Raw genomic sequence first — 23,613 nt, 5'->3', positions numbered from 1 at the left:
AAAAATTACTATTCCCACTCCAGAGAGTGTAACAGTAGGGAAAGCGTTGGATAGCGTAGGGGTAAAATGACTATTCCAACTCCAGAGAGTGCAACAGTAGGGAAAACGTTGGATAGCGGGAGGGTAAAAATTACTATTTCAACTCCAGAGAGTGCAACAGTAGGGAAAGCGTTGGATAGCGTAGGGGTAAAAATTACTATTCCCACTCCAGAGAGTGCAACAGTAGGAAAAGCGCTGGATAGCGTAGGGATAAAAATTACTATTCCCACTCCAGGGAGTGCAACAGTAGGGAAAGCGTTGGATAGCGTAGGGGTAAAAATTACTATTCCAACTCCAGAGAGTGCAACAGTAGGGAAAGCGTTGGATAGCGTAGGGGTAAAAATTACTATTCCCACTCCAGAGAGTGCAACAGTAGGGAAAGAGTTGGAATGCGTAGGGGTAAAAATTACTATTCCCACTCCAGAGAGTGCAACAGTAGGAAAAGCGTTGGATAGCGTAGGGATAAAAATTACTATTCCCACTCCAGACAGTGCAACATTAGGGAAAGCGTTGCATAGCGTAGGGGTAAAAATTACTATTCTAACTCCAGAGAGTGCAACAGTAGGGAAAACGTTGGCTAGCGGCAGTGTAAAATTTACTATTCCCACTCCAAAGAGTGCAACAGTAGGGAAAGCGTTGGAAAGCGTAGGAGAATAAATTACTATTCCCACTCCAGAGAGTGCAACAGTAGGGAAAGCGTTGGATAGCGTAAGGGTAAAAATTACTATTCCCACTCCAGAGAGTGCAACAGTAGGGAAAGCATTGGATAGTGTAGGGGTAAAAATTATTATTCCAACTCTAGAGAGTGCAACAGTAGCGAAAACATTGGACAGCGGCAGGGTAAAATTTACTATTCCCACTCCAAAGAGTGCAACAGTAGGGAAAGCGTTGGATAGCGTAGGGGTAAAAATCACTATTCCCACTCCAGAGAGTGCAACAGTAGGGAAAGCGATGGATAGCGTAGGGGTAAAGATTACTATTCCCACTTCAGAGAGTGCAACAGTAGGGAAAGTGTTGGATAGCCTAAGGATAAAAATGACTATTCCCACTCCAGAGAGTGCAACAGTAGGGAAAGCATTGGATAGCGTAGGGGTAAAAATTACTATTCCAACTCCAGAGAGTGCAAAAGTAGGGAAAACGTTGGATAGCGGCAGGGTAAAATTTACTATTCCCACTCCAAAGAGTGCAACAGTAGGGAAATTGTTGGATAGAGTAGGGGTAAAAATGACTATTCCCGCTCCAGAGAGTGCAACAGTAGGGAAAGCGTTGGATAGCGCAGGGGTAAAAATTACTATTTCAACTCCAGAGAGTGCAACAGTAGGGAAAGCGTTGGATAGCGTTGGGGTAATAATTAATATTCCAACTCCAGAGAGTGCAACAGTAGGGAAAGCGTTGGATAGCGGGAGAGTAAAAATTACTATTAGAACTCCAGAGAGTGCAACAGTAGGGAAAGCATTGGCTAGCGTAGGGGTAAAAATTACTATTCCCACTCCAGAGAGTGCAACAGTAGGGAAAGCGTTGGATAGCGTAGGGGTAAAAATTACTATTCGCACTCCAGAGAGTGTAACAGTAGGGAAAGCGTTGGATAGCGTAGGGGTAAAAATTACTATTCCAACTCCAGAGAATGCAACAGTAGGGAAAACGTTGGATAGCGGGAGGGTAAAAATTACTATTCCAACTCCAGAGAGTGCAACAGTAGGGAAAGCGTTGGATAGCGTAGGGGTAAAAATTACTGTTCCCAGTACAGAGAGTGCAACAGTAGGGAAAGCGTTGGATAGCGTAAGGGTAAGAATTACTATTCCCACTACAGAGAGTGCAACAGTAGGGAAAGCGTTGGATAGCGTAGGGGTAAAAATTACTATTCGCCTTCCAGAGAGTGTAACAGTAGGGAAAGCGTTGGATAGCATAGGGGTAAAAATTACTATTCCAACTCCAGAGAGTGCAACAGTAGGGAAACCGTTGGATAGCGGAAGGGTAAAAATTACTATTCCCACTCCAGAGAGTGCAACATTAGGGAAAGTAAATAACTCATACATAAATAAAAATAAATTAAATATTAATACCAATTACAAATTAATTAAAAGTAATTAACAATTTTATATAATATAATAATAAATCATTTAAAAATACAAATCAAAATAAATTATTAAAAATGATTACCTAATAATACACATTTGTTACCCATTAACAATTAATTAATTAACAATTAAAAATTACAACAAAAAACCAGAAAATATATTAAAATAATTAATAAATTACAATTAAATTACTTCTCACCCTATTCCCCTATAAACACACAACCCACAACCGAAAATAAATTAATAAAATTAACATAATTATCAATTAATCAATTAATTAATTAAAATTCCTTACCAATTATATTTTAATTAATTTCCAATTAAAAATGTAAATAACAATTAATTCAAAATAAATACCAATAAATAAAGTACAAAATAAATTATATATAATTAAATTACTTCCCACCCTATTCCCCTATTAGCCCACAACCCTCTACAGAAAATACATTAATAAAATTACCATAATTATCAATTAATCAATTAATTATAATTAATCACCAATTATATTTTAATTACTTAACAATAAACAAATAATCAACAATTAATTCAAAATAAATACCAATAAATACATTAAAAAATGTAATTAATTGTAATTAAATTACTTCCCACCCTATTCCCCTATAAACCCAAAACCTGCTACAGAATTATATTACGCAAAAATTAAATATCATAAAATTAATTCATTAAAATAAATTATAAAATAAATATACACTTTTCACACAAATACTAACATAAAAAATCACTTTAACAAATTGGATATTATTAAAAAACTTGAAAATAACTTACTTACCCTAAATTCGATATTTTTGTTGTCTATATTCTGTCCATTCTATATTTTTGTTGTCTATATTCTGTCATTCTATATTTTCTATATTCTGTCCATTCGATATTTTTGTTGTCTATATTCTGTCCATTCGATATTGTGTCCATTCTTGATTTTTTATTCAATATTAATGCTATTCTATTCGATATTTTTGTAGTCTATATTCTGTCCATTCAATATTGTGTCCATTCTATATTTTTTATTCGATATTAATGCAAATCGATATTAAAAACTCGATATTTTATGTGTATAGCATAAAAAACAAACCAAAGGCCTAATAAAGGCACAATCATTGCGTATAGAGTAATGAATTATTGTTTCATTGTGGTAGTACTTGCACAAATTGATTGTTTAATTTTGGACAATGTGGACAGTTTAATACACGCAGTGCATCCACATACCGAGTGAAGATTCACTCGTATACAGTATATATTCGGCTACCCTATTCTGGTATGCACGCATACCAGATTAGTTAGTTTTAGTTACTGAAGTATAGTATAAGCAAGGTGTGCGCTAACACTCAAATTAAAAAGGAGAAGGGTACATGAGAACCTTAAATTTCTAAGAACAGATATCTATTGTCTGCAAGAAATCCATATGGTCTGGAGTGATAGAGGCTTGCTAGAATCCTTGGGATTAAATGTTCTCTGTTGCATGACAGAGGATACCAGAACTAAGAGGGTGGCCATATTAGCCAAAGGGAAGACCATTATACATGGCTGGAAAGCAGCGGACAAGTATAGGAGATGAGCAGTGGTGGAATGTAAATATTATATTGGGTCTTCTACGCTTTGATCAATATATGCCCCAGTCACGGATGACCCAGCACTGCTTAATTTCTTAGCAATAGAGTTACTAACTTGGCAAGCCCAGTATACATTGTGTGGAGACTTTAATCTGAAGGGCTCCAGAGGAGGGCTAGCTGATAGGTGAAGGGTGCTATATGGGACATAAACTGCAATCTTTTAGATACTTTAAGAAATAGGATTAGTAGATATCTGGGTTAATTTGAAATCTCCAGACGCTGGGTATACTTACTATTCTGCCCACCAGGGCACCTTTGAAAAACGGTAGTACTTTTCAGAGATGCCATCTTCGGTAAGGGGGCCTCAGGTAGAGCATTTTCCAAAACTAATATTGGACCACAACCCTCTTGTTTTAGAGGGACTTAGAAGAGTGCTTAGAATATGGGGGCATATTACCAACAACTAGCGATATTTATCGCTAAATGGGCTTAGTGAGGTTTTTTTTATCGCCAAGCATCGCTGGATATTACCGCAGAGATAACGTGCTATTAGCAACGTTTATCTCAAAAGCGATATAATATCCGGCGATAGCGGCGAAATGCGTGAATATCGCTGAGAATACAGCGATATTCACGCATTAACGCCAATAGGGTCTTAGCCATAATATCCATCTCCTATTGGATATAATGGCTAAGAACTGGTCTGAGCAGGCGTTAGCTTTTGGAGATATTCGCACTTAGCACAAATATTTCCATCGCTACGTCTCCGTTGATAATAGGCGATGGCGATGTTAGCGACTGTTTTTAGTCGCTAACAGGTTGGGTACGCCCACTTTGCATGTCATTAGCGATAAATATCTCTGACATGCAAAGCGGGCCCCAAAGCCGCTCGCTATCGCCTCAAAGCTGTCGCTAACATCAGTTAGCGACAGCTTGCTAATAGGGTGATATAATTGTAGCCGCTTAGCGGCCGAAAACAGCTGCTAAAGCGGCGATAATCTAATATCGCCAGGCTTGGTAATATGGCCCATGGACTTTTGATAAGAGCCTCTTGTTTGATCTGGAATATGTAAAACACATGAAGGCTGGATTCCCGAATTTTTTTAACTTAATAAAGTTAGTGCTTCCCCTGGGATAGTTTGGGATACTTTTAAATCTGGCTTAAGAGGGAAAACCCTTATGTTTAGAATGGCTAAACAGAGGTATTCTCAACTTCTAATTAGATAACTTTACTAAAAGCTGGATAAAGCAGAGGTAGACTTAGTTGTAGCTATCTCATCCATGCAAGAGTTGTCCCCTGTGCTTAATCACTGAGCCATATTTAGGTCATGTTTGAATGAATTTACAGTTAAGAAGATTGCCGGCAAAATTGTGGATAGTACATAAGAGTGTTATGAATATAATAAACAGGTGGGGCGTGTTTTAGCTATTAGTTTGAGGCAAAAACAGGTGGCAGGGCACATAAATGAAATCAGGAACAAGCATGGTGGAATTGTGACAGATCTGGATGAGGTTAGAGAAGCCTTTTGAGTATACTATGTTGGTCTATACAAAGCACCAGGCCTGCCCTGAGGACTTAGAACAGTATTTGACTACAACAATATATAATAAAGTAAACCAGGAGGAGTGTTTATTCCTATGGGCAGAATTTTCTCTGGAGAAAATCCAGCTTTCCCTCAGGACCTCTTCTCTGAGAAGGTGGTGGGAACTGATTCTATACCCCTGTATTATTGTAAGGTTTTTTCATGAGAACTTCAGGCTGAGCTGGCTGAGATATTCAGGCAGGTTCGAAATGGAGAGCATTCAAATACTTGGGCTGCAGACAATGTAATCGTTTTTCTGAAGAAAAGACAGAACTCTTGTAACCTGGGTCCTATTGGCCAACTATGTTGCTGAACAGCGATATTAAACGTTATTTTCAGATCTTGGCAAGTAGGCTGGGCAGAATTATGCATAATTAGTGTTGGTTACGCAGCATGGGTTTTTTCCAGGGAGGGGGACCTCGGATCATGTGTAATTGCACTGTTTGATGCTTCTGAAATTGTGGAAGTACCCATGGGATGGGGGTTGCTCTGTTGGATGTCGAGAAGGCATTCAACAGGGTATCCTGGGAGTATTTGTGGAAGGTTATCGAAACCTGTGGATTGGCAGGGTGGCTTTTATTCAAGCGATCAGGGTGATGTATTCCAACATAGTAGCTCGACTTCATATTATGGGTAATGAATCTGAGCCCTTCTGTATAAAAAGGGGAACAAGGCAGAGATGCCCCTTCTCTCCCTTGCTATTTGCCTTTTATACAGATCCCCTTCTCCGGAGATTGGAAGCCTCCATTGATGTAATACCGATCCATCTGCAGGGATGGAAATTAAAACATTGGCTTCTGCAGGCTACGCACATTTGCAATATCAAAATAATGCTCTCTGTGCCATCAAAAAGATAACTGAGGAATTTGGGGTGTACTCTGGCTATTTGCTAAATAAATATAAAACACAAATAGTGGTGAATAGATATACGGCTTCCCCTGATTGTCAGGTGGTAGAATAGTCTATTTATTTGGGGGCTATCATTACGTTGAGCGATCGAGGACAGTGAGATAGGCTGCAGACAGCTCAGAGTAAGCAACGGATGACACTGACTGAGAGTGGAGTCAACAGCGTTTGTAAAGAGGTTAAGAACACAGTGAGACAAGCCGTATACTGCTGAGATTAAGCATCGGATGTTATTTATTAGAGCCCCACGCCTCGAGCAATACTTCCCTTAAAGGAAGTTTAATCGTTTACACGACCAACTGTTTTCAGATACCGAGGGATTATTGACGCAACCTACATACATAGAAACGCTTATGGTGAAGAGACATTTACATTGTAAACGGTGAATACTGCCCCTGAGGAAGGAACACGGTTCCGAAATGCATTGGGCGAGAGACTAAATTTGGTTCATTAGCAACAATGGAAGCACTCTAAAAGGATTGAGTTGAATAAGTTTAATGAATTGTCAATGATTTGTAATAAGAAGAAGTATTGTTCAAAAGTTGAATCATTAGTATATGTGATGGAAAAACATATAACTCAAAAGTAAATACAATTGTTGCAAAAAGAAAGATTGTGTGAATGGTATTATGTAATAGATCAACGTTTTGGCAGTACTATGGTTATTATTTGTCAAAATTAATCATTGGTTGAAAATTGGGAACAATAGTTCAATAGGTACAGTGCACACTAGAGCGGGTTGTTACCCTGTTCAAGGCTATCATTACTGCCAAAGTGGAGTATTTAGACAAGATAAACCACTCCCCAATCATTGAAAAAGCTAAAAAAGATTTAAAAAGATGGGACAATTTACATCTCTCTATTATGGGGAGATACAACCTAGTAAAAATGAACTTCCTCCCAAAGTTACCTTATAAGTTCTAAACAATTCCTCCGGAGTTTGAAAACGCCTGGTGTAAAACAATAGACACATGGGTGGCCAGGTTCATCTGGTCATATGAGAAAAGCAGGAGGGCAAATAGGTTTTTGAGTTTACCCAGGGAAGGGGGAGGATGGGAGCTGCCTAATGTTAAATTGTACTACCGAGCATCAGCTTTGCAGTATCTTTAACTTCTCTTTGAGGTAGGGGAGGAAGAGAGTGAGGGGTATGTCCCATCAATTTTGTAAGATAGGGCTGCTGCTAAGGGATGCTTGTTGAAAATCTTTGAGTTGAGCTATTATAAAAAAACATGGTTCAAGACTCTGATTGTGGTGTTCAAAAACTGGTCCGGGATAAGGAAGAAACTGGGATTTTAGAAACGTATAGCTGGTATACTCCTATGCATCAGAATAGTCAAGTGCCCGAAATATTCCACAACGGTTGTTTATCCAAATGGGAATAAGCTGGCTTAGGAAGGGTAGGAGATCTGCTCTTGGTGGTCCCTATGGCATCATTTGAAGAGTTTCGGTCCATATTCAACATTGGGATCCAATATTTTTTAATCCCTTACAATTGAGAGATTTTCTGTTAAAAAAAGGTGGGTCGGAATTGGTGGCTTTTCCAGGAAACCCCTGATGGAGATTTTAACAGGGGGAACCAACTATTCGATATCACAAGTATATGGGTGCCTAATGGAGGGGATCCCAGATGATCTGAAAAACACAATATTAAATGGTCCAATTTATGCTCATCTAATTTACAAATCCAACATTATAAAATGATTTTTGATTTATATATTACCCCTGCCAAAATAGCTAAATGGGGTGGGGTGGCTGGGGCATGTTGTCCTTGTTGTCCGGAACGAAGCACAGACTTGGTTCATATGTTTTGTTTGTGTCTCTGCCTTAATATACTGAGGTCAGAAATACACTATTTCTAGGGGAGATCCTTAAGGTGACTATCTCCCAGTCACCACAGCTAGGCTGTTGTGTCTAGAAGAATCAATCTCAGGGATCGGGGTTGAGCTAATTTTGTTGCAATGGCAGTCCTCAGGCTTTGTGTAGCCTCTGCTTGGTTGGATCCCCTACCTCCCACATTCCAGCAATGGAAGGGGCATTTTTTATATATCTATCACCTGGAAAAGGCAGTTTATGAGCAAAAGGGGAAGAAATCTAAATTGAAATGGAGGAGGATATGGAGGTCTCTCTCTGATTGGGTGTTGACCTATCATTAGTAGCCCGTTCATTTAACTGTAAGCTGAAGGTAATGAAGATAGGTGTTTAAGTCAACCCAGTGGTTTAGTCCCATATACTGCATTGTATGGCTGGCACTTTCTGCATTGCTTGTTTTGGTGAATATACGATCTGAAATGAGTTTTCATTTAAACCCAATTGCTGGATTTATTACTATTTATTGTATTTAGGTATACTTGCTGCTGAAGACTTGTCAAATTATTGGATGGAGGGGGAAATGGTTAAAAAGCTTAATATAAATATATTTAAACAAAATTAAACTTAGGCATTTCTGTGAATCGAATCCATGGGTACAGCCACTCTACAACACTATGACATTGAGAGATCAAGACATTTATGTCTGGATTCTCACGGTACAATGTTCTACAGTCTTGGAGTTAATATTTGGGTGTCTTGTCAGAATGCCCTAAATGGTCATTATGAGCCCATCTGTCCTTTGCAATTTTTCCACTCTGGACCAAAGTCCTGTGGCTCAGTCCAAGCCTTTATACTAGACATAAAGCCTGGGTTCTCTTTTCTAATAATCATAATTCTACTCTAGTAATACTGAGTGGGTCAGACCTGTAACCATAATTGATGAGACGGTGTAGTGGTAGGGCAAGGGGGTATAACATTTGTGTGGCTGAGTCTACATGAATGACCTGGTAGGAGCCATACCTAAATTCTTAAATGTGGCCTCTGATGGTTTTACCATGCAGAATGGGGATGGTGAGAGTATTTGACCACATGGCCTTTGATGCCTTTCAATGTGTGACTTAAGACCCTTTCTTTGAAAAGCAAGCGCACTCATGTAGGCAACCAGTTCCCACTGGTCCATGCTATATAAAATAAGGCCGAACTGCTGGATCCTACTTATGCTCCTCATGCTATGATTTTGTGTGCTACTCCAATGAGCTCTCTTATCAGTGGGGAATGGATCACTTCTACATGTGTAAAAAGGGTCAGGTTTTTATACTGTCTCTTAAGAAACCCTCATTCATGTACATAGGCCATCTGGCGGTTTATCTTGATTCTCCGCTTGGTTAGAGACGTTACAGCATCATCATTGGGTTTATATGTGATGTGCTATCCTCCACCCGGAGGAAGACCTGCTGGTTATAGCAGTAGTGATCGGTGATAAAAAGACGAGGTGCTCAAGTGAGGTGAGTTTAAAATGCTCACAATGCCTGAACTGTAGCTTTACTCGGTTCGGTATGTGGGGAGGTAAAAACAGTGCGGTGCGTAAGTAGACAAGTTACTGGTCTAACGCACTCTTTTGTCCATGTGAGTGGTCGACATGTTTCGGCCCCATTTAATTGCCCTCGCGGGTCGGGGGGCTTTCTTCAGGACCTAGGATTGTGAAGGCTGAGTAATTTCACAGCCTAGGTGTGTATATCAGTCGCTCACCATGTTAGAGTAAGTCATTGGTCAATAAGTACCTATAATTGTTGGGAGGAACAGGAGAGAAGAAGAGAAATTCGGTCACAGTTCCATTAAGTAACATATGTTGTAACAAAAATGGTGAAATTACTTAAATAGTGTTGCGTGCCGTCCTGTTGCTTGTGTATTTAAGAATGAGAATACAACAAATGTGATGGTTAAAAAGAATTAAAACGTTTTTGAATAGTAAGTACACATATTTATAAAAAGCAAAAATGCATTTCTTTTGAAATGCTGGCATCGTCAAAGATAAACAATTCAGAAATGGCAAGTCTCTACACCCATTGATACTGGTATAGTGCAAGGCGTGCTATGGAGTTGGCAGCCCTGCATGTTTATGGCAAGATAAATTGTCCATATTGGTACATAATGGCTATGAATGGAAAGTAACGTATCGTGGTAGGCCTGGCGGTTAGTGTATTGCGGTTTCTGAAGGTACATAATGCCGTTTTTTAGGGTGCTATGCCTCAAGTAATACCAGAGTGTCCAAGTTAAAAAAACATGAAAGGGAGCTCAAACGCTGTTCTGACTATAGTTATGAGTAGCAGGGAGCGTGTGGTGACTGTGATTACAAATGGTGAGTGCGTGGTGATTGTGCATAAAGCCTGTGCTTTTAATACCTTGGTATCCCTAATTTCGGACTGCCTCAGGGTGCCGGGGGGCAATGAGCTCCAGAAGCATAACAGCCCATCTAAAAACATTTGTTATGTCTAAGGAAGCCTGCAGTACAAGTCTAGTGTCACAGGCTCAGTCCATGACTGGATCTTCTCTGCTCTCCATTCTTCCATGTTAGAGAAATGCAGTACCTATTCAACTGTTACCATTGACGGTATTTGGAAGACAACTGTGGTTGTCTTCAAGAAAGAGCTTGCTGGTGCAACAGGCATTTTAGCCTATTTCTTGAGCCCCTGAGACAGTTTACTTTTATGTAAGGGGCAGCAGACGTCTGTGTGGCTGTGTCTATTATATGGACCTGGATGGCACAAGTTTTGTGCCTGTGCAAAGACAATGGGACACTGCATAAGGGTGTGGCTTTATTATAGATGTGGGCACATAGGTATTACAAAACTGTTGGGTGGCACACTAACTGTGCACCTCGAGGCACCCCTTGTGGATGGGGCACAGGGTCCAAGTGAACCATCCAGGTTCCCCCTACAGCTGGGTTCTGTAACACCTGCATTGGGTTCCTGGCTGGACTCTTCAAATGGAGACCAGCCCACCTTGAATGAAAGGTGTAGCTACGATTACAAACTGCTCCTTTACCTTCCCTAATGCACTCTCCTTGGCGGGAGTACTCAATGTCTGTGTTCGAAAATGCCCTATTGACAGAGTATTTTTTGTGCCCTGGTCTGCATCATCTGCACATAGTTAAGCCACAGTGCAAACACGGACAGTGTGCTCAATAAGTAATTTATGCTAAAGGTTTCTATTACACAAAGTGTTACAAGGTGACAACATGGTCATTTGTACCTGCTTTAATGTCCCTGGGGAGACATAATATTATGGAAGGGTTGCAGATGCTTCTGCAGTCCCTTTGGCAAAATGGATTATGCAAGCATTCCCTCATTTTAATGGTTGTGGCCATATGCAAATGAGGAAATTCTTTTTTGTGCCCAGGCCATTTAGCGGACACCATCTCAGGGGGTGTGGGTATGTTAGAGTGCCAAGTTTGCAGATCCATCCTAATGAGGCTCTGAGTGCTCACCCTTTTATTTGAAACAAATCCTGCCCCAGCTAATGCTTCCACTGCGCAATAATGCCCTAATCACTTCCTGCTGGTGTTCCCCACTGATGCATCCTTCCCCTGGGCTAGTTGCCCTTACGATTGCAGACACTGGGGTGAAAACTGGCAGGGGTCTATGGCTGCATGGAGATTAACTGCCGGGAGCCATGACAGCGGCACTGGTCGGCCGTACTAGGCCCTGATTGACCTTAGTCTCCCAGCAAATGTTAATCAATAAAGTTTTCCAAACTTGAAGTTACTTTTCATTGCAGTATTTTATTCATACTTATGAAGATGTATTCATGAGAGTATTCGATAGTTCACTTAATTCTACAACAATCCATATGTTCCCAACAATCCATATGTTCCAATGCATTTCGGCCCACTGGCCTTCATCTGGGAAATCTATGAAACAAGGAGTGGTATCTGTCACTAATAATTCTTCAAAACAAACAATGTTTACATCATCAAATCTTGTTACATATTATCTATCTTCCAGCCAAACACTAGCAGGCTAATGCACCACGCCACTTAACTTGGTCGTAAGTTATAACAGTAACGTTACTACGTTACATTGAATGCGTGTAGCCCACCCGAGGCCAGTTGAAATATTTAAGCATTAGAACCGCTAATATTGGTTTAAAGCGTCAACGAATGTCTGGTAGCTAATGCGTTACGCCAGCTAAACTGTTTGCGAGATTAATGCACAATGTTACTAGGTGCGAGTGAACAGCAAATATAACATGCATGTATATGGCTCGAACATCGGACTATAAATTTGCACGTGTAAATATAAAGGGTTACTTTAATAGTCGAATGTAGCAAAGTATGTATATCATTTGAAGGAGATAGATAATATGTAACAAGATTTGATGATGTAAACATTGTTTGTTTTGAAGAAATATTAGTGACAGATACCACTCCTTGTTTCATAGATTTCCCAGATGAAGGCCAGTGGGCCGAAATGCATTGGAACATATGGATTGTTGGGAACATATGGATTGTTGTAGAATTAAGTGAACTATCGAATACTCTCATGAATACATCTTCATAAGTATGAATAAAATACTGCAATGAAAAGTAACTTCAAGTTTGGAAAACTTTATTGATTAACATTTGCTGGTGGATCCAGCACATCGAAAATCAGTGCCCTTTGTGACACTAGCACTGGTTAGTGCTTGTGCTTTCCTCAGTCCATAATACATACTCCAAAGCAGGGAGTAAACGAAGGAGCACGATTCACGCCTTAAACCCAAAGATTACTACGGAGCTGTGCACGACTATCATCTAAACCACTGACCTTAGTCTCCCCCACCGACTTGAATGCACGGCTACCAAGGCCTCCACTGATAACCCCCTCTTGCTCGGGGGCCTGAGGCTCATCATTGGCTGGTCCGGGTCTGTTGCTGATACAGTTTGACCTAATGAAGTGGCAGCTGCGCTCAGGAGGCCTCAGGGGACCAAGCTACTGCATAGCGGAGGCACTGATACCAGGTGAGCGCAGTGTGGCAGGATTGCTGCAGCCTGGCCTGTGCACACCTTACCCCCCAGTCGTGGTCCCAGTCAGAAGCCCAGAGGTCATGTTGGGCCTAGACTTGACTGCAAAAGGGGGAGGCAAGACCAAATGAAGTATTTGCAGCATTGAGGAAGCCCAGGGGAACTGAACTGCTGACTGGCGGGTGTGCTGATACTGTGAGAGCGAACTGTGACAGTGTTGAAGCGGCCCTGCCTGTGCACACCTGGTTGCGGTCCCAGACAGAAGACCAGAGGTCCTGTCTGCCCTAGGCTTGACAATGAGGGGGAGGGCAAGGGCCAATACACTGCATCAGACAGTCCCTGCTACAGCACCGCTGCCTGCGCCTTGGTCAGAGGAGCATGGGTACGGAACCTGATCGCCTGAGGGACTGCCACAAAGCATAGGCAGGGTGTCCTTTGGCCCTGGACTCCTACCTCAGAATGTGTCACCCCAGATGCAAATAATAAAGAGCACAGATTGCCTGGAGCATGCCTGCGGCGCACCCGCAAAAAGGTACACACATGGTTCTGGTGACCACCATGCTATTGTTGCCCATCGGTCCAGGCAGATACTACTGTGTAATTTAGAGAAGGGGAAGGCTGCTGCCTGCTTGTTCCTGTACCCCTCCTCATTAAGTCTGGTCCCTGCCAGGAGACTGTGGGTCGAGTCAGGCTTTGGCCTGGTGGCAGTGGAGAAGATGAAGATCATGGTGCTGGTGCCCTGCAGCTAACCTGGCTCTTTGCCAGACACCTCGTTGGCTGCACAACTTAGGACACAGCATTCAAGGGCGTTCATGTTGCCTGATGAACCTGTGGCCAGTCCTAAAATGGGCCTGCAACCCCACTGACAGCTGTGGTGTGACACCGGGGGCTAACGCTGGGCTCCTGGGGCTAATGCTGTTTTCCTGGGGCCTGACATATGTCACCATACACCGGCCCTCTCCTCTGATCGGCCAAAGATTAAGTTGATGTGCTTGGAACCTGCCCTGGACCTGGCACCTGCCGCCCCCTCAGGAGATATGGCGAGCTGGCTGGGGCTGACCAATAACCAATATCAACTGGGACCCCCTATTGAGTTCTTTGCATGTTCCACTGCTGTGAGGGGTAAAACACAAGCTGAACCTTTTTGTTGGGTTAGGTGGCATAATGATCAGTCGCAGAAATGTGATGCTCCCCCCAGGCATGACCTCCACCCCATTCACAACACCAAACAGTACTGCGGAGGAGACTCCAACTCTACTGCCCACCCATGCCAACAAAGCTGGCTGATGAGCTCCACATTTGTGTGCTGCAGCAGCCACAGCCCTTTACCAGGGCCTCTCATCTTTAAGTGAGCATATCTGCTTGGGCGGATCACTTCTAGGGCACCTAGCCCTTTCGTGCTCGGGTTCACAGAAGAACTGATCATATTTAAGCATCTGGCCACGGTATCTACCCTGGTCCTCTGGGTGCCCTAAAATGGCAGCTTACACACCACCTGGAATGTCTGTTTAGTATGACGCCTGAAAACATACTGAGAGACAGAGATATCAGGCCTGCCTCATCACACACTGACCACTCAGATACCCAACGCCCTCCAACTGGCAATGCGTTGCCTGCTTTTAGGGACCCAGCATGTGCGGGTACACAAACAACAGATGACATAATATGAACCAACAATGAGGCCTGACCCAGAAGCAATTTCATAGCTGTTAATGCCTAACTAATTTCTGTACCGTCTCACTCCTGCAAAGGTAATGGATCACTTGCTTACAGCAGCTGGGAGCCCAAGAATGGAAGCAATTCTAATGGGAAACAGTGCAGACAGAAGGCAGGTTTAAAATGAGATTTTATAATCAGTAAACACATGCCTATAGTTGGGTACTCAAACATTGTACACAAATGGGGTAGACATGATCCCCCTCCTTAAGCTGGCTTACAAGACTGGGGATTGCCACAGGCAGTTTAAAAGTTTGGGCGGATACCTGTTATACCTCTGCTCAGGAAATGTTACACATATTGAGGTTAAGTTTCTTTCTGCAAGTTTTAACTAGTTGCCCTATCACATCTGATGCCCCTGACAGTGCTCGCCTGACCATGTCGACACATGTAGGGGAAAGACACAAACCTGAAGGAGCCCCCCCATGGGGTACCAACATATCATCCACATGGCACGCACTTACATTATCACATCAAATGTGAGAGGAATGCACACGCCCTCACTTTGATATGCCGTAAACTCTTACCTCAAGTGCAGGTCTGCCCACATAGCTCTACTGAAGAGACACATCAGAAACAAACTGAAGCCGACAGACTCAGAAAGCATTGGTGGGGCAAGGTATTCATTATAGACTACCCCTCATGTGCAAGAGGAGTCCTGATCTGTTTAAGGCCAGGGACCGCCTTTGTGGCAGACGTTTCAACTGTGGACATTGATAGACGTTTTGTCCTGATCCAATGCCGCCTTAATGGTATCAGCTTCTACTAGGGTTGGTATATGCCCCCAACCCAGGCCAAATGGCATACCTACACACATTATCTAACACAATGTCTAGTTGGCGGAGAATCCCCTGGCCATTAGGGGGAGACTTTAACTCTGTTCTTCATACTACATTAAAACGCTCGTTTCTCTCATTTCCGTGTATTGTAGCCACATCAAATGCACAAGTATTAAGTGACTGGCTCCAGCACTGGGGGCTTGGTAGACATATGGCATGCCTGCAATTCTGAAACATAGGTCTACTCATTTTGCTCTTCACCCCACAACCTACAAGTTTGATTTGATCGGATGGTGGGTTCGACCAGCCTCCTTCCCATGGCTAAACTGATTGACGATTTAGGTCGCACGCACTCGGACCACAATCCTCAATTCATGCAACTCACTTGGTAGGTGGACATGCTAGCTATAGCCAGTGACAACTCCAAACCGCGGCATTAGAAGACCCACCATTTAGGAAGTCACTGGGAGCTGCAACAGCAGAATATTTCAACCTCAACAGCGAAATGGCAACAGAGAGTTTGAATTAATGGGACGCTTTTAACGTAACCATCAGGGGACATTGCTTGGGATCAACATGGAACACTCACAAGCAATTAGATTGTAGTATCACCTGCATCGAAAATTCACTCTTGACACTTGAGACACAATCTGGAACAAACCAGTAGTGTGCTTGTTGCTTAACAGCGGCACCCTATAAATATTCCTCACTGTTGGAGAGCCTGCGAAGTCTCAATTTCAAAATCACTCAGTTCGCACCTATGCCATTTCAGATTGTGCGGGCCGGTGCTGGTGTGGTTGATATGTCAGGAGCAGTCCCAGGTCTTATTCTTTCACTGCGCGCCCACAGTGCAATTCTCCACACCCAGCATGAAATCCATGCTGAACTTACACACCACAACACCTTCCTATACCAATCGACCTTGAGAATTGGGTCATATCGCCTAGATGCATTGTTTGCCATGATCAGGCTACCTGTCATTACTCCAGAGCAGCGAGGGGAGCTTGATGAGCCATTCACACAATTTGAGAACCACAAGGCCATTAGGGCCCAAGCAGCGGGTAAGACACCAGGGCCCGATGGCCTACCAGCCAAATTTGATAAAGCCTATGCCTCTACATTGACCCCCTGCTTACATGACTTGTACAAAGAGCCAGTCCTTGCATTGTCGTGCAAATCTCTGCTCATATCTCTGTCAAAACCAGACGGAAACCCTACTTCTTTGTGTTCCAACCGCCCCTGGCAGTGCTTAACACAGACTATAAAATATTGGCTAGGGTCCTGGCTGACCGCCTGGCCACCTGGTCCATTCAGACCGAACAGATTTGTCCCAGCCCGTAGCACTTGGGTAAACTTGTGGTGCTTCTTCCTTGTCTCCAAATACTCGGTCCTTAGTTGGCCTCAATCTGGGTGTCTGATACTGGACTTAGAAAAGGCCTTTTACTCTCTGGAATGGAAATGAATTTCCAAAGCCTTATCTCGCTAGGGTATCCGAGGTCGTTTCCTCTTGGTTAGAAAGCAACAATGTGCCTCATGGTCCTGGAGGGGATGGAAGGTTCTCGAGCATTGTGGGAGAAATCCTCTCTGGCTTGTTCGCATGCGGTCTCGAGGGACACACTAGGCAAACAAGCCAGAGAGGATTTCTTCCACAACGCATTGTTGCTTTCTAACCAAGATACTACTTTAGTAAATCTTATGTATTAACCGCGCTTGCTTATTAGTTGCAGCACGATTCCTTTTTTCCTTTATTTAGGTCACTCAAGGAGTGGTAGTCACAGGACGACCCTGTGCCTGACCTGAAGAAGAGCATTGGGGAAGCTCGAAACATTTTGACGTCCACTAGGGACACCTGGCTCATTGCAACAAGGCCCCCTAGAGACTCTCCCCATTTTTAATATATCAACTAGGAGCAAGAATAAAAGTTATTACGCCCACTAGTTAGATATTTTTAACTCACTCCACTCCATACACACCACTGCACCACAAATAGTTCATCACAAATAGTGTTCCTATGTATCTCCGCAAGTCGTAGCACGCCTCAACCCGCAGTGAGTTGAGATGGCCCCAATGATGAAGCATATCACCGTGGGGAAACCTTGGTGAGTAAGGGGACTCAAGAAAGGAAATTTCTTCCTTTCTTAGCTAGATTTTGTCGCCTATAACTGAGTGATTTCCTCCTGCTTTGCAGAAGTCTATACATCACATGCGCCCATGTCCTATATGCACTGGCATTACCACTGCTGGGCAAGCCGAGAGGCCATGGCCCTACCGCATCCGCAGAGTTCACCATCTGGCAGACAGCAGACATACAAACACTAGACAACCTCTACCTGGATTTTGCCCAACTAACTTATGATATATTGATGGATGTGGAGGGTCTACCCCTGGGTCAATTCCTGCTTCATGCTTCACTAATAGTGGCACTGGGTAGAAATTTCAGAGGCTCACCAGTCACACATAACTCCTCAATACCTACATGTTATAGGGTCAGGTAGACACCTCATAAAATGATTTTCGGCCTTGTTACACCTCCACACGGGTATCGCTACTGCTTTTGAGACAGCACTGGGGCAAGACCTGGCCCACCTCTGCACTGACAAGGAATGGGCTACCATACTAGAAAGCCCGGTCCGAATCCTCTATAATGCCCGCTTTCATCTCATGCAGTACAACATTATCCAGAGACCGTACCTCACTCCTGCCAAAATATATAGATACTTCCACTGTGCAGACACCGCTTGCCCCGGATGCCACATACCAGATGCTGATCTCCTACACATGGCATGAGCCTGCCCGCTCCTCACCCCTTACTGGCAGGGAGTCATGACGAAGCTATCCAACTGCGCAGGCCTCACACTAGTTCACACATGGGAGGTAAGCCTCCTGGGCCTTTTCCATAGAAGTAAACGAGTTAAGGTGACCACTCATTTCCTAGACCCCAGAATGCTGGTGGCAAAACGTCTAATCACTAGGAGATGGAAATCATCAGCACCTCCCTGCTGGTGGCCCGGAGGCAATCGATGTTAACATGGGCCAAGGCAGAAAGCATTGCATTACGCAGGGAAGACACACTGGGGCTTTACAAGACCCACCCCCCCCCCGCCCATTGCCGCCTATTGGGACAGAATTTGCCAGACTTCTAAATCGAGCCGTACCTGGAATTGAATGACTCAGAACCCATTATGCCACAAATGGAGGCAGGCAATGAGAGTGGGCACACTGCCCAATAGCAAACACAAGAGGGGGTAGCTAACATCAACACGTTCGCCTCACACTACAGCCGTGGTTTGATGCAGTAATAGCTAAGCAATGTGTATGTTGTTTATATATTTGTAGAGAAAGAGGGAAGAGCGGGGTTGGGGGATCTTGAGGTTGGGCCATGTTACCCTTGTCAACTTTCTTTCTCCCTTCCTTTTCCCCCTTGTCTCCCATTATTATCTAGGTTGTCCAAGGGGTCGCACTGTTAGCACAACACGCTGGAGCTCCTACAGCACAACACAAGACTGATCTAGTAGCCCTCCTGGACTTGGAGGTACATATCCTGCCATTGTACAGAGAAGGTAAAGGTAAAATGTGCGTATGCATATATATTGCTGCCAAAAAAGCATTGATGTGACCTTTTTTAGAATTTTTCTTACGGGTAACATGAACGGGCCCTCTGTCATTTTACACAAAAAGAGCGAACCTAATCAGATATTGTAACTTGTGTTAACATGTCAAACCTTTTAATGTGTAACTGTTTGTAAAATTAAACAAATAAAAACAGATGAAAAAAATAGCAGACACCATCTCGGAGGAAACGCCGCTGTCAAGAGGCATAGACCTAGTGAGTATACACCGCTGTTGCTTGTGCCCTTTTGAGGGGCATGGGTGGTCCCACCGACAACCTAAGCATCCCTCTTAAAGGGGTGTATTCACATGCTGCTACGTTGTGCATGGGCGTCCCTGCATCTCTTCAAAGTGGGGCGCAGTTTTTGACTGTAGTGATAGGCAGATCTGCAGCTTCAAACAGCCAGTCCACCTTTCACTAACTTGCTGTTGACAACAGAGGCATGAGTTCATGCCTGCACTCTAACAGCAACTTTTTTTGTAATGTGATGCACTACCCCAATCTGCACTGGGTGCACCCAGTTAAGGGTGCACAGCGGCACAAACAGGGCTAGTACACCAGAACTATAATTCAGACCTAGGATGTGAATCGATATACAGTGATAGTCAAAGTGACTGTTCAAAATGTGTACAGTAAAGAATCCTACTCACACACTCACACACACACCCACACACACCAGCTGCACTAACAAAGTGACGGAATGTGAGGGTTAATACACATGTATGTTTGTATGTAGGAAGGTATGAATGCAAGAATGTACATAGGGGGTCATTAGGATCGCGGACGAACTTGCGTCCGTCCGCGACCCCAGAGCAGGAGGGAACCTCCGCATGGCATGCGGAGTTCCCTCCTGTGCAATTTGGATGTGACCGCAAGGGTAGCGGTCACATCCTCTATATTTAACATTGCGGCGGGTGGAGCTTCAAGCTGCACCCGCAGCAATGTTAAAAATGCTCGCTTTGCATTTGTATGCAGAAAGTGGCAGGCACCGCGCGGTGCCTGCCGCTTACTGCATACAAATGCAGGGGGGTACCATAGGTACCCCACATGTGCACCCCCCACCCCCCCTTCACCTAGGGGGCCCGCAACGGGCCCCCGCAGTGAAGTTACACATGCTTTTCCACGGCGGAAAAGCCGCAGCGGAAAAGCATGTTCCACAGCCCATCCTAATCTGGCTGACGGTGTCTGAGAGACACCGTCACCATATTAGTGCTTTTCCGCCGCGGTTGTAAGCCAACCGCGGCGGATAAGCTGCGGACGGAAACCAGGACCCACCAGCCATCCTAATGTGGCGGTGGGTCTTTGGTGGGTCCGCAGAGGATTTTCCGCATCCTCCGGTCCGGCGGTGGCTTCCGCCGGCCCGGAGGATGCGGAAAATCCTCCATCCTAATGAGGCCCTAAGTGCGGAAGTGGCTGAAAGGCAGCAGAGCATTGTACAGGGTCAAAGATAAAAATATATAGTCAGTGTGACATAGGAGAGGTAGGTGGATTCTGGGAGCCGAAGTCGGTCTCAACAGCAATTATAGTGCTCTGCCAACAATTAATCTTCATACTATAATTCCACGTACCACGTCACAAGAGAGTTGTCCAGGAGCAAGCTTCACATTGACCACGCTGAAAAACACAAAAATGAAAGAAGCCAGTTTACATATTTTTTTCCTAAAGTGAATATTTCCTAAAAACATACCAATGAGTGCCGTTATATATACACATAGAAGCAGAATGGAAAATGAACATGTATACATATTCACAGGTGCATCTATATATAGCAACCAAGCTAAATACTTAAAAACACAAACGAAAACAGAATATAAATCGGAACTGATGGTTGAGTTGACTATGCAACCACAGTAGCGATCTGGGTTTATCCACTTTTCAGACAAGTTTGCATCCTGGCGGGTAACTCATCCATTCATCATCCTGAAGTCGATATTATGAGTGCATTTGAGTTAGATGGCAATGAACATCAGTCATAAAATACCAAGAAACAATTCAGTATGAATGTCCTTTGCTTTGTCCACTTTACTCCCAGAACTACCTTAATTCACTTTCAGCTAGATTCATCAAAGTCCCGTTTTTGCGAGTCTGTAATAGCGATTCATAAGGAATCGCTATTAAGGACTGCAAAACGGGATTCATGTAGGAATTGCAAATACTATTGCGATTCCTACATCTTCCTTATTTGCGATTAGCAAATTGTTAATCGCAAATAAGGAATGACTCCCCATTCATTCCTATGGGCCAAAGGGCCCATCGGAATGAATGGGGAGTTATTCCTTATTTGCGATTAGCAATTTGCTAATCGCAAATAAGGATGCGATTTCAAGGGTGCCAGGGGTGTCCAAAGGACACCCTGTAGCACCCCTGAAAAGCAAATGTAGCCAGATGTTGCGCACACACATGTCCAAAGGACATGTGTGTGTGTAGCATACCACTCAGAAAAATGCACTAAAGTGCATTTTTCTGAGTTTTCGCTATTTACCACGAAGTTACAATTCGTGGTAAATAGCGGCCAAATATTGCAAATTCGCAAATTAAACATGGTGATGAATTGCATTTAAGGAATCTCAAATAGAGATTCCTTAAATACAACTCCTCGCAAATATGCGATTTCGCAATTACCGATTTTTGCATTTGGGATGATGAATCCCAAATGCAAAAATTGCGCTCGCAAAGGGCCAGATTCTCAGAATCTGGCCCTTTGTGAGCGCAATTTTCTTTCATGAATCTAGCTGTTTGTTCCCTAAACTAAATTGTCCAGTAAGGCCAATCATTTGATTTATCTATATTTATTTCATTATACCTACATAGACTGTAATTGCCACTTGCCCCAAAACTAACACTAAATAGAATTAAAATATATATTCTTAAAACATTTTAAATAGTAATTTTCTCACACTAAAGCTGTCCCTAGCCTCTAAAGAAAGTAAATAAAAGTATGCGTATTACAATAAAGCAGTACTGTAACTGGAATACCAATCGCTCTTCCACTCAATTAAGTTGAATAGAAAGTTATAGCATCATTGTATTTGTAATGCTAATCCTAACCTAATTAAATACACTACATTAAAATAGTTATGCACAAATTCTAAACTTAATGAGCAGTATATCCTTGTATGATATGTGTTATCAATTACAGTACATAGTTGCTGTATAAACCTGAAGTTAATATATACATCTAGAGAGGTGCGGTAATCGGTATCAGATACCTAGAGGAGCTGGAAGGGCACACATTACAAGACAGCTACAATCAGTCTCTTCAATTTGACCAGTTTCAAGAGATAAGGACTATATTTGGTTAGCAGTATTTCTGTTCTTACTAGTATTAGCTATTGAAAGTAGGGAGTGACAGTTTTCAATCAGTATTGATTTCTTCACTCGTATCTGTTTACATTATCCTCACGTGACAACTGTTAGTGCAGCATCCTAGAGCCGAGCCTGCACTGCACTCTGAAAATGACCACTGAAGTCAAGGTGTCTTTTTCCCTACAGCAGACTAATTTGCAAAAGCAACAATGTGCACAGCACTGGGAGCAGAAAGAATGGGGAGCTGTAGTAACACCTGAGACCATATTACAGGATGGGTGAACTGTCCCTGTTTGCACCACGGTGCACCTATAAACAGGGACAGTGCACCGTATTACAAAGAATGTGCTGCCCCCGAGCAGCTGTGAACCAGAGGCAAGAAGTTTCCCTCATTTGCATGGAGACACACCCCCATGCAAATGAGGGAATGCTCGCTTATGATAATGCTGGTACTACATGTACATCAGCTCTATCAGTATTACAGAAGAGTCCACACAAGCTTCTGCTGCCCCTTCTGTCATATCATTGACTTCCATCTGACGTAGCTCATATTGATTTTGTATTCTTTTTATTTTATATTTTTTCTTAATAAAAGTAGAGATATGGGGCCATATCATGATGGGCTTTGTTGGCACAGAGAAGTGGTGAGCACCTGTTTCATACGCCCACAGTGCACCAAGTGACTTCATTTTGTGAAATATTTCTCTGAGTTAGTGTTTTATTTCCAGAAAGCACAGCTCAGAAACAGAAAGAAGAGAACCTTGCTCATTGTTTTCAATCTGCTCTATATGAAACTAAAGTACTAACACCGAACAATATCGTGTTCAATGAATTTGGTTTATGTATTGCAGGTGCATAAAACTGCTGCTTGGTTCTGTGGTGCACCAACAAACCCTTTATGATACTGCCTTTTCTGAATGCTGTAAACGGTGAATGCGGTTCTGTCTTCGCTTTGCGTTTTATTCTTCGAAAAGCACTGTTGCAGTGAGTTTCTACTGTAATGTCTTAGGTTGGGGTTGACAAGTTCCAGTCCACTGAAGCTCATGAGAACAAAAAACACAGCACACTATATTATACAGAAAGGGCCTTTGGGTCATCCCTCCTTAGGCATTGGCTTGCTTGGGTGAGACTTCTTTGCAAGCATTGGCTCCATGGGCTGTCTGTCAAATTTTGAATCAGTATTTTGTTGTTATATTTTGCTTGGTGAGAATGGCACA

General features: G+C 43.0%; 1 protein-coding gene across 1 annotated transcript in view; it reads right to left on the bottom strand.

Annotated features, from left to right (window-relative positions):
* The window catches only part of LOC147705962 (uncharacterized), a 118,108-nt gene that overhangs the window by 17,658 nt on the left and 76,837 nt on the right, over positions 1 to 23,613 (bottom strand). The window contains exon 8 of the mRNA XM_086932427.1: positions 20,659 to 20,704. Within this exon, the coding sequence (XP_086788553.1) occupies positions 20,659 to 20,704 (46 nt within the window). The remainder of the gene's footprint in view (positions 1 to 20,658; positions 20,705 to 23,613) is intronic.

Source organism: Lissotriton vulgaris, chromosome 7, assembly GCF_964263255.1.
Source record: "Lissotriton vulgaris chromosome 7, aLisVul1.2, whole genome shotgun sequence".
In the NCBI taxonomy this organism is placed as follows: Eukaryota; Metazoa; Chordata; class Amphibia; order Caudata; family Salamandridae; genus Lissotriton; species Lissotriton vulgaris.
This window is presented reverse-complemented; position numbering and strand designations above follow the sequence as displayed.